General features: G+C 43.0%; 1 protein-coding gene across 1 annotated transcript in view; it reads right to left on the minus strand.

Annotated features, from left to right (window-relative positions):
* LOC125727716 (transmembrane protein 132C-like) overlaps positions 1 to 15,885 on the minus strand; it is a 173,508-nt gene that overhangs the window by 16,858 nt on the left and 140,765 nt on the right. Inside the window, 1 exon segment of the mRNA XM_049004630.1 lies at positions 11,504 to 11,647. Coding sequence (XP_048860587.1) covers positions 11,504 to 11,647 — 144 coding nt within the window.

Below are 15,885 nucleotides of genomic sequence, written 5' to 3' on the forward strand. Positions count from 1 at the left end.
GAAATTAAGGATACGCCAGACAGATACAATCAAGTGCAGATATGAGAGACAGGATTATGCAGCATGAAGGTGGGTCCGCCCGCCTGGTAAGCGAGGAGCCAGCTTGACAGAAGCAATTAAGCGGGCTGCAGCCTGACTCTACTGTTCCTTCACTTGGGGGGCTCATCACCCCTTCTTGGTCCAATACTCACTTAGCAAAGATCACCAGTCAGTGTGGCCTGTATTAATTGCACCTCACGTGTGTGTGTGTGTGTGTAACTGAATATACCTGAACATATATACACACACACTTCCACACACACACACACACACACACACACACATATGAATGGTGGGTGTGTGAGTGTGCCCTGTGATGGGTTGACATCCCATCCTGGGTTGCTCCCTGCCTTGCACCCGTAGCCTCTGAACCCCCTGCAACATCAAATAGGATAAGTGATTACAGAAAATGGATGGATACATACACACACACACACACATATACACACAGTATTGTGCAAAAACCTTTGGTAGTCTAAGAAAATGTTTATAGGGGTAGTAAGTGTATGTTTGCTCAGAAAAAAACATTAGAACAAATGATTCTAATCAGATTAGAACAAATGCAAATTAGCAGTAACAATGGAAAATTAATCGAGAATTTCTTCAGTTCTTCAAAAAGTTACTGATATCTTGTTGGACAGCTATATGAACACCGATGTGATTCCCAAACCTCTCCTCAGCAGCACCTCAGTCATTCCAGCCATTTACATTTCACCACCAGCACACACTCAATTAATTTAATTAGTTAAATAACTCAATGAGGCATTGAATAGCCAAACAAGGCAGAGTAGTGGTTGAGTATATAAAAATGTATACCGAGGAATCAAAGCACTCTTCACTGGCTTGCAGCTACGTAGCCCCACAGGCAACAGGGCTTGATGCTTTGTGTCGCAACACATTAATGCCAAGATCATGTGATCCTTATCAAAATTACCTACCATTTGTGCCACAGTAGCCTTTCTATTGGTTTATACCGGGTGGGAATATTCCCATCCCGCACCGACACCCTGTCGGCGATTCTTGGTTTTCCCTCCTCAGACCACTCTCAGTGGGTACTGACCACGGAAATTCAGCATTTCGTCTGCATTTAACATGTCAACTATAAGTACTAAATGTTAGTATACCATAGAATATACTATACTGTGGGCAGTGGTGGCTTAATGGTTAGGCAAGTACACTTGTAATTGAAAGATTTCTGGTTCAAATCCCTGACCAACAAGGCACCACTGAGCAAGGTATCTCCCCCAAGCACTGCTCCCCGGGTGCTGAATTAGCTGCTCCCTGCTATGTCATGATATCACATGAGGAGAATATAAAAACCCCAAAGCAAGATTATATTTAAAAACAGAAAATCCTTATTCTCTATATCCTATTCTGATAATGAACAATGGATCTATTCTCTGAGTCTTCAAAAAAGTGAAAACATCCTCTATGGAAAAAAAAGAATCAAATAAAATCACCCCCACGATATTGGTTTACTACTTCAAAAAGCTGCGTATAATTAACAAAAGAGAAATTTTACGTTCATCTTCACGTATATTCGATTGTGGTGTCTTGCTGAGTAACTAATGTAGAATTGTGTTTATTTCGTCAGCGGTTTTTCAGACAGGAGTAACTGTGCTCGGCTGGGAGCGGCTGCTTTGGGGGCGGGACGGGGGACGTGATGTTAGATGCCGGAGAAGAGGTGAGAAGGAGGAGCAGAGATAAACTAGAAGAACATCCTGCAGCTGGCTCCTTGGTGCCCTGCGACAGTATCCTGTCTACTTACTGACAGGCAGATCCCACACGTGAATCACGCCCTGCCACAAGGGGGGGGGGGATAATAAATAAACAAAACAAACAAGTAAATAAGTGAGTAAACAAACTCCTCCCTAATGCTGTAGATGTTGAGGCCTTGCAGGGACTGATTGTGTCTGTGACAGGGATGCTGACAAAATTATGGGGGGGCAGGAACCTACCATCCCAGGAGGGGGATGAAAGCACCCAGTGCAAGGAAAGTGGTGGTGAGGCACATTCCCAGTAATGACACCCCTAAGGTACCCTGAGTGCTCTGCTGAGCAGACGGTACAGCACATACCCAGGAGAGGGAGAGAGAGACTGTCGACCAGCCAGATGCATTCAGCAGACACATGGTAATAATATGCAATAAAAGTCATATGTAATTCAATATGATAAGTAGTTCAAAGTCAAATGCAAAAAAAAACACAGAAACAAACATACTGTTTTGGACTATCGGTACTATTTACACTGCCTTGTATTGTCTTACAATAAGTCGTTGGATATTTGTAACTGGGTGTGGCCGAGTATCTTAGCACGCCTATTGCACATGGCTAATAAAGATCTTCAGACTTGAAGAGGTTCAGCGTTGATATGCCTCAACAGTGGATACATCGTCTGTATTTGTGAGAACCAAATCACTTGAATGTGTTTGTGTGGGGAAGTTTGTTGTGACAGAAATGTGGGGAAAAAAATAGAAGACGGCCGAATGAATTTATGCATCTTGGGCTCCTTTCCCTTAAAGGGTGAAGTTCATCCCAAAAAGTAGACAGGGCCTCCTCCATCTGATGGGCCCCTTCATGTTCAGCTACAACCGTCAGAGGAAAGTTCTGGCAACCCACTTTGCAGAGATAATGAAAGGGCGCGAGTGCATAACCCTGTCCAGCAGCAATGTAATTCAACACACGCTGGACACTGAGGACCATGTGGCCACTGCAGTGCCCCATCCATATACACCAACGCTAAATTGGTGTAGGAGATGGCCTGACAGATGGATAGGGGGACATGCTCAGGCTTGAAACCATCCCATTAATGCCCCAGGTTCCAGAGGCGAGGGATTGGGCCTCCTTTGTCCAGCCTCTAACAAGGAGGACAAGCCGCCAGGAATGCGAGCCAGCTTCGGTATGTGATGTAGCTGACAGCTCGGAGACATCCCTCTGAGGGTCTACCTCATCTTCAAGTAGTCCCCGGCCTGCTGAGGTGTGCGGCGGATAATTAAACCCAGAAGCGAGCAGAAAAAGCCGCTCGTGTGGCAGTCACCAGAGCCGACGCTGGCCGCCCCGGCCAGCTGGCCGTCTTAATTATGACTTGAGTGATGGTGGCCCAGACTCTCTCCCTTTGTTTAAACGGGACAAGAAAAGCAGCAAGAGAACTTCAGCAAGGCTGTCAGCACCAATCTGATCTCTGCTACACTCCCTTATTATTTGTTCTTTGCCAGCCCCTCTAGCTAGACATTTTAAAATAAACACTCTAAAAATAGTGCAATGCTTACATCAGGTTCTTAATTTAAAATGGGCACTCAGACAAATGTACCTGTGCCATGTAACTTTTCATTCAATCATGGCAGGAAAAGTGAGACAGGTCCCATTCGTGCTGAGCACAGCATCATCGCAATACTTTTTTTCTCCAGGCAGGGACATGCTCTGTCTTATTGTCAACCTCCCTCTCCACCCCCCCCCCCAAAAAAAAAATGTGCTGTATAAGTAGAACGACATGCTAAAGATCTAATTATTTATTTTACCTGCCAGCACTAATTTAGTTCTGTTCTCAATAAGCGCGTGTCCAATCATGTCAGCATATCCCGCAGCTTATTCTGGGATGTGTAGGGTGTTAAGAGGCCGCGCGAGTGCTAGACAATTGCAGCGAAATGCATAATAGGGATACTTCAGTATCTGTGGGCTGCAACTGTGACTGTGCGATAGCATCCACAAAGCCCCCAACATGGCTTTTCCTTTGTTTGGCTGCACTGCGATGTGCTTTTGCTTTCATTACAATCTGCTATGTGGCGAAGTTTTATAATGTGGTGGTACGGCTCAGTGGGTTAGGCCAGTGATCCTAAGGACATCAGTTTGGGCCTCGGCAGGATAGTCACATCTCCACTGGAGCCTTCAGAAAGATCCTTAACCTGCCAGAATGGTCCAGAGATGCTGGATAAATGGCCTGACCCTGTGCTTTAACCCCAAGCTTTAGTCTCAGTTCAACTGTATGTGTTTATGTCTGAAAGAAGAGTAGGATGGGGTGTGTGAAAAGCAGCATTCCAATGTACTTGTGCCAATGGCAGATAAAGCATCATTTCACAAGTGACGATCTTTGAATGTTTCAGGCCTGCATCGCATTGGGACCCAGCAGGGTCAGAGATTGCCGTCAGCATTCTCAGGGTCAGGGAAAGCCACACAGACGGCTTCTCAGCACAGTGTTGTGCATAAAACGGGTGGCTTGGAGTTAAAACTGCCAAAGCAAAAAACAGCCTCAAGTGAACCAGTTAAGAAGTGCCACTTATTGTTGCTTCACGAAGTCTCTGTCTGGTGGGACGTGGGGTCGTCAGCCCGAAGCGTAAAATGTTTGCAGCCTGCAGATCGCCAGTGCTGCCGCTATCTGACGATATTCTCGTCTTGTGCTGTGTTTGGAGTTTAGCTTAAAAGGAAATGTACAAAGTCTGTCACTATTCCACTACTGCTACCCGGTTCCTGACTGCGGAAAAATGTTTGTCCATCCTCATTCCTAATTGGCACAACGGCATAAAAATGGCTGGACTTTACTCAGCGATGCGGAAAATACCACGAGTCATCGGTAAGCCTGTTAAATGCCAGCTCCATCACGTACTTTCTTAAATTACATTTACTATATGCAAAAACTGTGGCTGCGGAAACAGGAAATGTTATCAGCACCTTGACTGCAACTGATAGCGGTTTTACAATTGTACTGTAGGTATTTTTTAAATAAGTATCTGTATTAGAATTCTTGTACGTGACCATGTGCTGCTGAATACACATAACTGTACCATATACATGGTTATAATAATGTATATTGCTGAACTAAATGTAAAATCCATATATCAACCATCTATGCATCCATCCATCCATCCATCCATCCAACTGCTTACCCAGCAATGGAGTGTGAGAAGCCTAGAGGCTATCTCAAGCAGCACAGGACACAAGGAAGGACACACACACACACACACACACACACACACACACACACACACACACAGTCGTGCAATCATATCATTTTGGGGACCTCTCATTCATTTCTATGGGAAAAATGTTAATGCTGACTATGACGACCCTAACCCCTACCCAGCCCTATCCATAACCATAAGTAACCAAACAAAATGCAAGTGTTTTTGCATTTTTAGTCTTTTTACTTTGTTTTTTTTTCAGGAAACTGGTCCCTACAATGCAATATAAACCTAATCCACACACACACACACACACACACACACACACATCAGAGATTCCAATTCAGCGAAATGCATGGCTTTGGACTGAGCGATATTTTAGCCCATGTGAAGAGCATGTCCGGAGCAGCCAAATGAAGCCACACAAACAACTGGAGCACATGCTTACACACACAGAGGGGCGTATTATTCAGACCTGTTAAGGTCTCAGGCGACATTCTTACTCATAAAGACACAGTGCTGAATATAACCATGTGTGTAAAAATGATTTCTGTCCATAGTGCCAATCCTGAGAAACCTCACAGACCTTACCAGGGTGCTGCTGTGCAGGTGGTGCAGAGGCAACATCCTAACAGAAAGGCGGAGAAAGAGCTTCTGTCCACAGCCAACTTGGATCCTGAATGAGGGCCACGTGTAGGAACTGCACACCAGCGTTCTCAGCAGCCAACCCAACGCACACATGTACATATGCAAATACTTATTTATTCCCGGACTTGTGTGCTTCCTCCATTCACTGCCAATTCCGCACACCATGGACATTTATGATAATTAATGTTTAATGTTTGTTAATAGGTTGTGTCTTGTCTCGTCGTCTTTTTGCACATTCTGGTGCTGGGTAATCATGCATTTCCCTGCAGATTGTACTGAGAATAACTGTGCATGTAACATAAAACTTCGATACTCTGAAACAGACATAAAACATGCATTACATATTTGACCTCCACCTTAAATGGCAGCGATTTACCGTCACGCTCCTTGTAGTCTGTCTGCCTTACAGATGCTGCAAAAAGTAGCATAATCCTGTATGAGGATGAAGCATTGTACATTATTCTGCATGCATTCAAACCACTGAATGTGAAACTGTTAGGTTCCTTTAAGTTGTAATGTTAGGTACACAAGTACCATTTTATGTTGCAATGTTATTACCACCTAATTACAGGTGCTTTCAACATTCAAACTGAAAAGTATGCAGGGGACCAATGGCAGAAATTAATTTGATGGATGACACCCCCTTGAGTCAATAAAACCTGCAAGTTACGTGTGCCGTTTAATACAGCACAAGTCAATTCTCTATTATGTGCAGACTGTCAGTTTGTGTAAAAAATAGCATCTAGCTTCTTTTCTTTTTCTAATCAAAAATTCTATTCAAAAATAATTCTCAACCCATGAACAAATTACAGCATTCAAAGTAAAAATACTATTCCTATTGTTTTTTTTTTCATTTTTATTTTCTTCTTTCTGTGCAGACCAGTTACATCCTTGTGCAAATTAATTGATTTCTTTGTACATGCACAGGTTGTACACGTACACGTGAATGAATATTTTAAGTCAAGACTGCATCAGGCATGTTTCGGTTAGTGTGTCAGCTGCTCGTTAGTTGTGATTCAGTCGTTGTGTGAGATGGATGCGACGCCCAGAAAGTGCACGAAGATCGTGACCCTAAACAAACACACAGGCAAGACCTACAGGGACAGAGAACAGTATGTGTCAGTCTGGTTACCATCAGCCATGTGATTGAAAACACTGCTCAAAGGCCAAGGTCATATTATGCATTAATGTGAGTATATAAGTGATTCTTAATTGTTATTTTCAATTAATTTGCACAAGAATGTTGACGTGAAATTTTCTGAGGATGAAGTACGTTTCAGTTGTAGCATATTTGAATGATTTATGTATATGCTATATAGAGGATTTTATTTAATTGTTCATCATCAATGGTTATTTGCCAAAGCAACTAAACAACTTAAATTATGTAAAATTACTGTTGATGCAATGTTAGAATTTAAATGTGTCGACTGCCTTGTATCTGCAGGTTTATTAGCAATATGGGGAATTTTAATGGATTTAAAGTAAAAAACGATTTTCACATGATCAGATTTCTTCAGTATTTGGCAAAATTTTAGGAGGGCGGCCCCCCCCCCCCAAAAGGCTCCTATGTGTGTTTGTGTTTCAAAGGACAGAAATATGCAAAAACGTGTTTCAGTGTACCAGTACTTGTGTAAATAGCAAATAAAGCATCGCTTCATTATTTCAAATCACCAGCTAAACATCTACATCTGATCCAATAATGCCAAAGATGTTTCAAGTAAATTTACAAACATGGCTCCTCATAAAATTAACAGCAGATAAACCTTATTTGATACCAGGGGAATCTGCACCTTCTTCCACTTTCCATCCTCAACTGGTGCAGTTCCTTGAATAGACTCGACCCTTTGACGTGATTCGTGCACAGCAGTAACCGAGGGAGTACTCACCAATTTTAATACTAAAATCGATATACCCCGCTGTTATTTTCATTCTTGTTATCCTCGCTAAATTATTAACATGCTGAGCATTATATTTACGTATGAATGCTCCTGTCTCTTGCTGCCGTTGAGGATCCTTTACGTGCCCCATTAGTGAGTCTTTCCTCTTTTTCACTCACCATCTATTCTATTCCTGTTACACACAGGAATTCCATTGTAGGGGAAAGTACTGTATATGCAATTATAATGGTTACTGGGTAAAACTACGCGATTGTTTAGGAACTACTTCCTAAAGAACTGTTTTCGCATAAGATGGCAACACGAGTATAGATTTCTATATTTAAAGAATGCAATGTAAATCATACCTATGAAGATTTTGCGTCAAAGTGCGCGCATGCGATTGCTAATAATACTGAGAATGTTTCCGACGACTTGCAATGACGATCGCAGTGGTGCAATATAGATGAAGCATAAATCATTCCAAATACCATCCACACATATGTTCAGTTTGGCACCTGCAATTAGCCTCAGCATGTTGCTACAGGAGTACCTGGAGGAAACCCCGTGATGACGTGGACAAAACACGCAGACTCCACACAAACAGAGCTGAAGTGGAGCTGTGCACCCCGATCCCAGAAGTGCGAAGAAGCAGTACTAACCACCGCGCCCACTCACTCAACACCGAATTCCCCTTATCTGAATCATTCAGAAGGTAAATTTAACCCTATGACAGCAGGAGGCCAGAAATAAAACAATTAATTATCCCTTCGTCAAATACTAAATATCACGTATAATCACAAGTCACATTCATATCCTCATACTTATAATAAAAGGTAGGCCAATAAATAATAATTAATAATAAAGTGCTTTACAAAAAAAAAATCCATATACAAAACACAATAGATATGAGAAAAAATATCGTTGTTAGAACTGGTGCATAAATTTCTTCAAATAAATGACCTAAAGAGTAAAAAAACGATTTAACATAAAAGTCATCTTCGTTAATGAATATCACTGCTAACTCACACGAAGCTGCTGCACGTGTAAACACGCCGAGATGACAGATCTGTGCTGGAGAGCAATGCGGACGACGAGAAAGCCCGAGGTAAAAGCCTGCCAGCCCATAATCTGAGTGTCCTGTTATTGTTTACGGTGTTGTCAAACTTTGCTGCTGAAAACAAAACATGACACAATTCTACAAAGAAAGCAGGAGATTTTAACAGCGTAATGTGCACATTAAGGTAATAACAGAGACACTTCGGTGACACTCCAGCTCCTGACACGCTCTGTAAAGCGTGAGCTGTCACGCGCACGGCGTCTGGGCATGTATCTGAACACGTGACGCCTGCCGTTTTTGCGTCCGTACGACTGCAGCTGGAACAAGAAATATATATACTGAATTATTGGCAAATATGACTATGATGTAGAACCAAGCACGACGCATATGCTCCCTGGTTTTAGACGATTTTAAAGAAGCGGCCAAAAGTGTTGGTAGAATTTCATCTGTCCACCCATTATAGTAACCGCTTAATCCCCACTGTGGTCGCGGGGGGCCCGGAGCCTATCCCGGGAACAACGAGTGCAGGCAGGAACCAACCCTGGGTGGGCGCCAAAACACCACAAGGTGCACACACTCACACAGCCAATTTAGACACGCCAGTCAGCCTACCCTGCACACTTTTGGACTATGGGAGGAAACCAGAGCCCCTGGCAAAAACCCACGCGAACACGGGGAAAGCGTGTGAACTCCACACAGAAAGGCCTCGGGACCGAACCCAGGAACTTCTAGCTGTGAGGCAGCAGTGCTAACCACTGCTTCAGTCTGGTGTGGTTTCACTTGTTTTAAAAAAAAAGAATACAAATTTTCTGTGAAATTAGTTGAAATTGACGAAATTGTTATCCACTATTCTTTATTCCATAGAGCAGACACTTTGCAGGACAGAAATTATTGACACTCCTAATATTTTGCAGCAGTCTTTTGAGGCTGCACCTGCAGTTAAGGACTTTCTGAATTAGACTTCTACACTTCTCAGCTGGTAATTCAGTCACTGACTCTTCGTGTGAAAACTATTCTAGTCCTCTAAGGTTTAATGGGTTCCTTCCCCCAGCTGTGAGTTTCAAATCTTTCCATAGATGTACAAATGGATAGATGAGGACTCATAGAAGGCCACTTCAAAACAGTGCAGTGTTTTATTTTCAACCATTCTTGGGTGCTCTTAGATATTTTGGGTTATTATACTTCTGAAGGACCCATAACCTGTGACTGAAACAGAGCTTTCTAAAGCGGGGGAGTGGGTTTCACTCCAGAATGCCTTGAAAATCTTCTGACTTCATTTGGCTCTGCACGCCTTCAAGATACACAGTGGCAGAAGCAGCACAACAACTACATAACTTCATTGAGCCTCCTCCATGTGTCACAGTAGGAATGATATTCTTCTCTTCGAAAGCATCGTTTTGTCTTCTGTGAACATCGAGCTGCTGTGACTCATCAAGAAGCTCTAATTTAGTTTCATCTACAACTTCGTTTTCCTAGAAGGACTGTGGCTTCGTCAACATGCATTTTGGCAAACTCCAGTCGGGCCTTCTGTGTATATCTAAGAGAAGAGGGGTCTTCTACAATGCAGCCAACCATCATTCAAGCAGCGACTGCTGTTCCTTGATCTTGAAGTTCAGCCTGGATCTGTTTTGAAGTTTTCCTTGGTACACCATCCCAACTACCCTTTGGTTCAGTCTGCAAATGGTGTAAGAGAAACTATACTAGGAGGGATACACCTTAATACCTGAAATGCAAAGGTCCATGTACTGGGGGAAGGAACGAGTCCGAATTCAATATTGGGGGTACACACCCACCCCAAGACCCTACACCCTTCCAATTTGGGGTCAGTTTTCCACTTGCAGCTGCATCCCAGGGGGTTCCTGTGGTCCCACGGACCTTAAACTTCTTGAAGATATTAGTAACCATGGTCACAAGAACATGGGAAGCACTCTGGAGATGGTCTTGTAAGCTTTACCCTGGCCATTCTTAGCCATTATGTTCTTCCTTTTCCCTGTCAGATAGCTCTCGGCCTTCTCTTGTCCATGTTCAGTTTGATGCACACAGTGGCACAGAACAGCCAAACGAGTGCTTTACCAAAATAGACTGAGCGGCTGATTATACGATTGAAGACATCTGTGATACTAATTAAAGTGCTTGAGAAATCATAAACTTCAATAATTTTTTAACTTCTAAGGTGTCCTAGTAATTTTGTCTGGCCATTTTTATTTTATTATTTACAATAATACGTTAAGCCATAAATCAAAAGCAAAGTGTCGGCTCTTTAGAATATGGAATAAAGAATGCTGGATGCCAATTTATTATTTATTTTACAAAAAAAATTATATAACAAAATTGCAAAAAATTGTGATTCATTTTTTTGGATAAGTGGAAGGCTACCAGTATTTGTGGCTGCATCTGTATAACATTAAGCTAGTGACTTAACATTTGTCTAGCAGCCGCTCTAAAATTTACATGAAAGTACTGTGAATACAAATATTCTAAGTGTATTCAGATCAGTAAAATAAATAAAGATTTGCTTTCGATTTCTGTGTTAACCATTTCTAGGTTTAGGGTTAGCTTTTGACTATATCATCACTAAATTAATCTCTCCAATTTTGTTATGCATGCACATTGATTGAAGTATCTGAAGTTTTTGAAATATTTGACAGGTAGTAGTTTGTGTCATTCAGCAGAACACCAATGCTAATGTCCACTTTAGACACTTCCATCGCATCGATTCTACACAAAACTGCCTTAAAAATATACAGCACATGAAAAACTTGCTCTCAGAAGGGAATTTATTTCCATTCTTCACTGAACTGATGAAACAGCCTAGGAGATCCATGATGTGTGAATTTTCAAAAATTAATACTGTTTTTTTCTCTCTCACTACCAGTCCAATTTTGGTAATTGCTCTAGTTGAGGTGATCTGGAATTAAAAGCATATCGTATAAAACTGGGCACAGGCCAGGGACAATGAATACATGTGCGTGTCTAGGCTCCACCCACCTTAACCACGTCCTCGTCCAGCGTGCGACACTTCACGGCGTCGGACACGTCGGTCACCTTGCCATCCGCGCCCACTGTCACCACCTTCACAGGCACGGCCACCGTCCGTCCTGTCAGCACGGCCGTGTTAAGGATCTCCGTGTCCTGCGGAGGTAGTGTGGAGCATCGCAGGTCAGATTTCGGATTCACACCTCTGTCCCGACATGGTGGGAGAGCTAACATGGGAGGGAGGTGCAATGTTGATGGAGACTCAACACAGAGGAGGACTCTTCTGGCTGTGAAGAAAGGTTGAATTGGATGGAGATCAAAGCTGAGAACATGGAGACAGATGGAATGGATGAAGTTCTCAGCACTGGGGAGAACCCTACATTGAGACATTAAAGCTGAAATGACATCTGAATGCCTGCTGTATTTTTCACTGGATAAACTCAATAAAGGCTGAATATATATTAAGATATTTTATTTTTAAATACTCCACAGCACACAATCCTGCACAAAAAAGACATCTGACACAATATTGTTTTCCAGAATGGTCATATTTGTTACAAGCACACAATGAAAATCTGTTTACACTGTCAGAGTTTTATACCCCAAGGTATAAACAACATTACTTTACTCTCAATGGTACAAAAATGTCGGTTTCTGTAGCTTAAAAGGTCCATTTAGCTACACCTAGGATACAACTGACAGGCCCTTGAGGGTACAGTCCCAGTGACAAGTAATTGTACCCTCAAAAGGTAAAAATTGGTACTTTTTTCTGACAGTGTAGAATATGTCTATATTCAGTTCATTTTAAGTAAATGTCTAATAGATGTTTTGAGACTTTTGGTTCTAACCTGCATACTTCCCAACTCTGGACTGTAATGGCATGTTGCTGTGTTTAATTAAGCCACATTTTCCGATGCCATATGGAAAACCAGTCATTCAAAGCCTGGCCACCAGCTGAATGTGATGCACAAGAGAGCATTACTAAACTCCCCTGGCAATTGTGCTTTCCAGAATGGTGTCGAGGGTAAAAACCAGAAAGAATCCTACAGTCTGGTTAATTTAACGTATTAAAGATGAAATACAAATCTGCCAGTATTTTGAGGATTGTGTGGTAGAGCAGGGAAGCTTCTGAAACCTTCGTATGTGCCACACCTAAGATCACGTTCAGGAAAAGGATGATGGCACCTTAGCGCTCCTATCTCCGCACTTCCAGCCTAGTGGCCTCTGCCCCATCACACACGCTGCGATACCGGGAGTGACTGAGATTCTGTACCTTGTATGAACATCCAACAGCCCTGTAATCTGATTTCTCATTTGCTGCTCAGTGGTCACATGATTCTCAATTTAGTGACACAGATTCCTCAGTGAAGACAGGGAGACCAAAACACTGTTGCCAACACTTTCCCTCTACTGACCGTAACCATTTTCCACCACCTTTCCCAGTAGGCAAAGTACACTAGGCAGGATAGACACTGGATGGAATATCAGTCCATCACTGGCCACAAACACTCACCTATAGTGGACAATTTAGTCACGCCAGTTCATCGAAACGCAATCCATGTAAAACACGAGAATGCCAGAGACACACAGACGCACACACAGTTTTCTAAGGTTTGTGGGGACTCTCCATGTCTATGAGGGAAAACGCTAATCCCAACATGACAACCTTAACCCCTACCCAGCCCTAACCACAACCATAAGTAACCAAACAAAATGCAAGTGTTTTTGAATTTTCAGTTTTTTGACTAGAGTCATGCATTTTTAGAAAACTGAGTTTCCCTTATGGTAACCAGGAAACTGGTAAAAAAAAAATTGCTATTTATCACGTTGTGGGGACAATCCAGACCACACACACATGCACACACACTCTGCTGAGGTCCTGTCACTCCTGCACATTTAAATCCTTTCAGCTTAAAAATATCTATTTTTAAGATGTGCCTTTGTATGTAAGAAGGTAACAACAGAAGCAGGGTTAGGTTCTATGACATTCGAAAGGATACGTTTATAGGGTTCGTGAGTCAATTGTCAGGGATTCATTACCGCAGATCTGGCAGTGTCCATAACCTCTCATTACACCGACAAGACGGATAATTAGGACAATTAAGATGGCTATAAGTAAGGCTTCATTGTCCTGAAAATGAATACGGCATAGCTTAATTACGGAGTCAATTTTGTTCATTACAGCTCATTTCAATTAAACAGTTAAGTAGCCTAACCCTTCTTTACAGCCTTGAGGAGAAAGGGCTCAGTCTTTTACATAAGGTGCATTTTTACCGTTTTCTTCTTCCTCACTCTGTTCTCTTTGAAAAAAACTTAAAATAAAAAAAAAAAAACATTTTATTTAACCATGAACGATGGCATTGCATGTTTGGTAAAACAGCCTTTCATATTGTTGTTGTCACTTGGGGCTCCATATAGAAGTTGATTTTTACTTTAGTCTGTATTCCTTTAAAGACGTTTCAGCATCTAAATTTCAACACTTTTGTCACAGTATTACAGAATTCCAACCCCCCCCCCCCACTTTGATTTTTTTGAAACTTATGTTAATGTAAAGCTCCTGAGCGGCCCGCCGATGCCGGGTGAAGGCGACTTATCTCACGTATTTCATTTGCTTTCATAACATTAATTCGCCAGTTAAATATTCATGATGCATCATTTTTTTCTGCCCAGTGTGTGACACAGAAAGAATATGTTCCTGGTCTATAGGGGCAAAAACAAGCATTCAGAAAGGTGCTCGGGGGGGGGGGCTTCACGCAACGGCTTCACTGAGGGCCAAAACACATGATTCTCTCGAGCCTAAAAATAGTAGCGGGCCCAGAGAAACGCTTCAAACAGCCACCGTCAAACGGCCTTTATTACATTTTTACAGACTGAAGAAGCCTCACGTCCCGCATAACGCTGCAACCTCGGCCTGACTTTGATTTAATTCCTTTTAAAGATGGCTGAGGTAAATTAATTCTAGCTCTAGGAGCCCCCATCCCCCACTCCACCCGCCCGCCTCTCTATCCAAGGCATCCTTTATAATAGATGATAGGGTAAATGGCTGAGACCCAGGGAAAGGCGAGGACGTGTTACATTATAAGAGTCTGAAATGACCTGCCGGGCTCAGAGCAGCGGGGTATTAAAGAGCGGACCCTGGCAGTAATGGGTCTCACTGGGACATTAGAGTGAGGCTCTAACGGAGCCCCGGCCAGACGGTGACGCCGCAATTAAAGACGCCGGGAGACTGACGGAGGCCGCCGCGGTGGGCCGAATGCTCCTCTGGCTCCCGAAGCCAGCCGAACCACCGCCGCTGGTGTAATTGAGCCGCTTCGGTGGAAGGTCATCCATGGGCTTTTACTGCCGCAAGAATGGCAATAAACCAAGGAGGCCATTCTGAGGCGTGTCGGAGACGACAAACCACGACGGTTAACTCACCACAGCCACGGTTACGGAAAGGTGGCAGAACCCCGAGAGTAACCGGAAATGTGCCCTGAGGCCGGGAGAACCGTCATTATAACATCAACCGGAGCTCATTGATTTCATTTGGGTACTGTTACGTGCACCAGCTAAAGCTGTTAAACGTTATTGATTTAAAGAGCTGGACAATTTACTGGAGACAATTTAAGTTAAGTGTCATACCCGATAGGTAAAACAGGAGCCAGCATATACAAGTCTGCAGGTTCAGATATTTGAAATATTAATCTCAGTCCTTACAGATCCAGATAAAATATACGAATTGTCTGTATCTGAGGGAACGGTACATGTGTCTCTGATCAGAGAGAGGTACACATCTTTATGATTAATATTTCCAAACTTGAGGGACGGGTCCACATCTCTCTTTAATTTCTCGACACCTGAGTGGTATGCTTTTCTGACTAATATCGCTACACTGGAGAGGTACACATCTCTGATTAATATCGTTACACTTGAGTGGTACACATCTCTGATTAATATCACTATACCCGAGTAGCACACATCTCTCATTAATATTGTTACACTTGAGTGGTACACATCTCTGATTAATATTGTTACACCTGAGTGGTACACATTTCTGATTAATATCATTACACCTGAGTGGTACACATGCTATGATTCCTAAGGTAGTGGTTCCTTAGAATTCCTGCCATGCTTGTAGAACTTGCATAGCAATTGCGGTTCCCCTGCATCCTGTGCCCAGCCAGGAGTGGGACTGCCGCTCTTAGCATTCAGGGCTTAGCCGACAGCAGCGCCCTGGCTCCTACCGGGCCAGCCTGCCTCTGAAATTAAGTGGGATTTATGGTGTGGGAGGGAACAGCACCAGCATGGCCTCTGAAGGCCGCTGATGGCTGCCGCTAACGCCGGCTGCCCCAGCAGCGCCTCCTTGGGTGCAGCCGTGCCGAGGTCCTGCATTATTCATGCGTGGGAACCACCAT

This window comes from Brienomyrus brachyistius, chromosome 2 (assembly GCF_023856365.1).
Source record: "Brienomyrus brachyistius isolate T26 chromosome 2, BBRACH_0.4, whole genome shotgun sequence".
Classification (NCBI taxonomy): Eukaryota; Metazoa; Chordata; class Actinopteri; order Osteoglossiformes; family Mormyridae; genus Brienomyrus; species Brienomyrus brachyistius.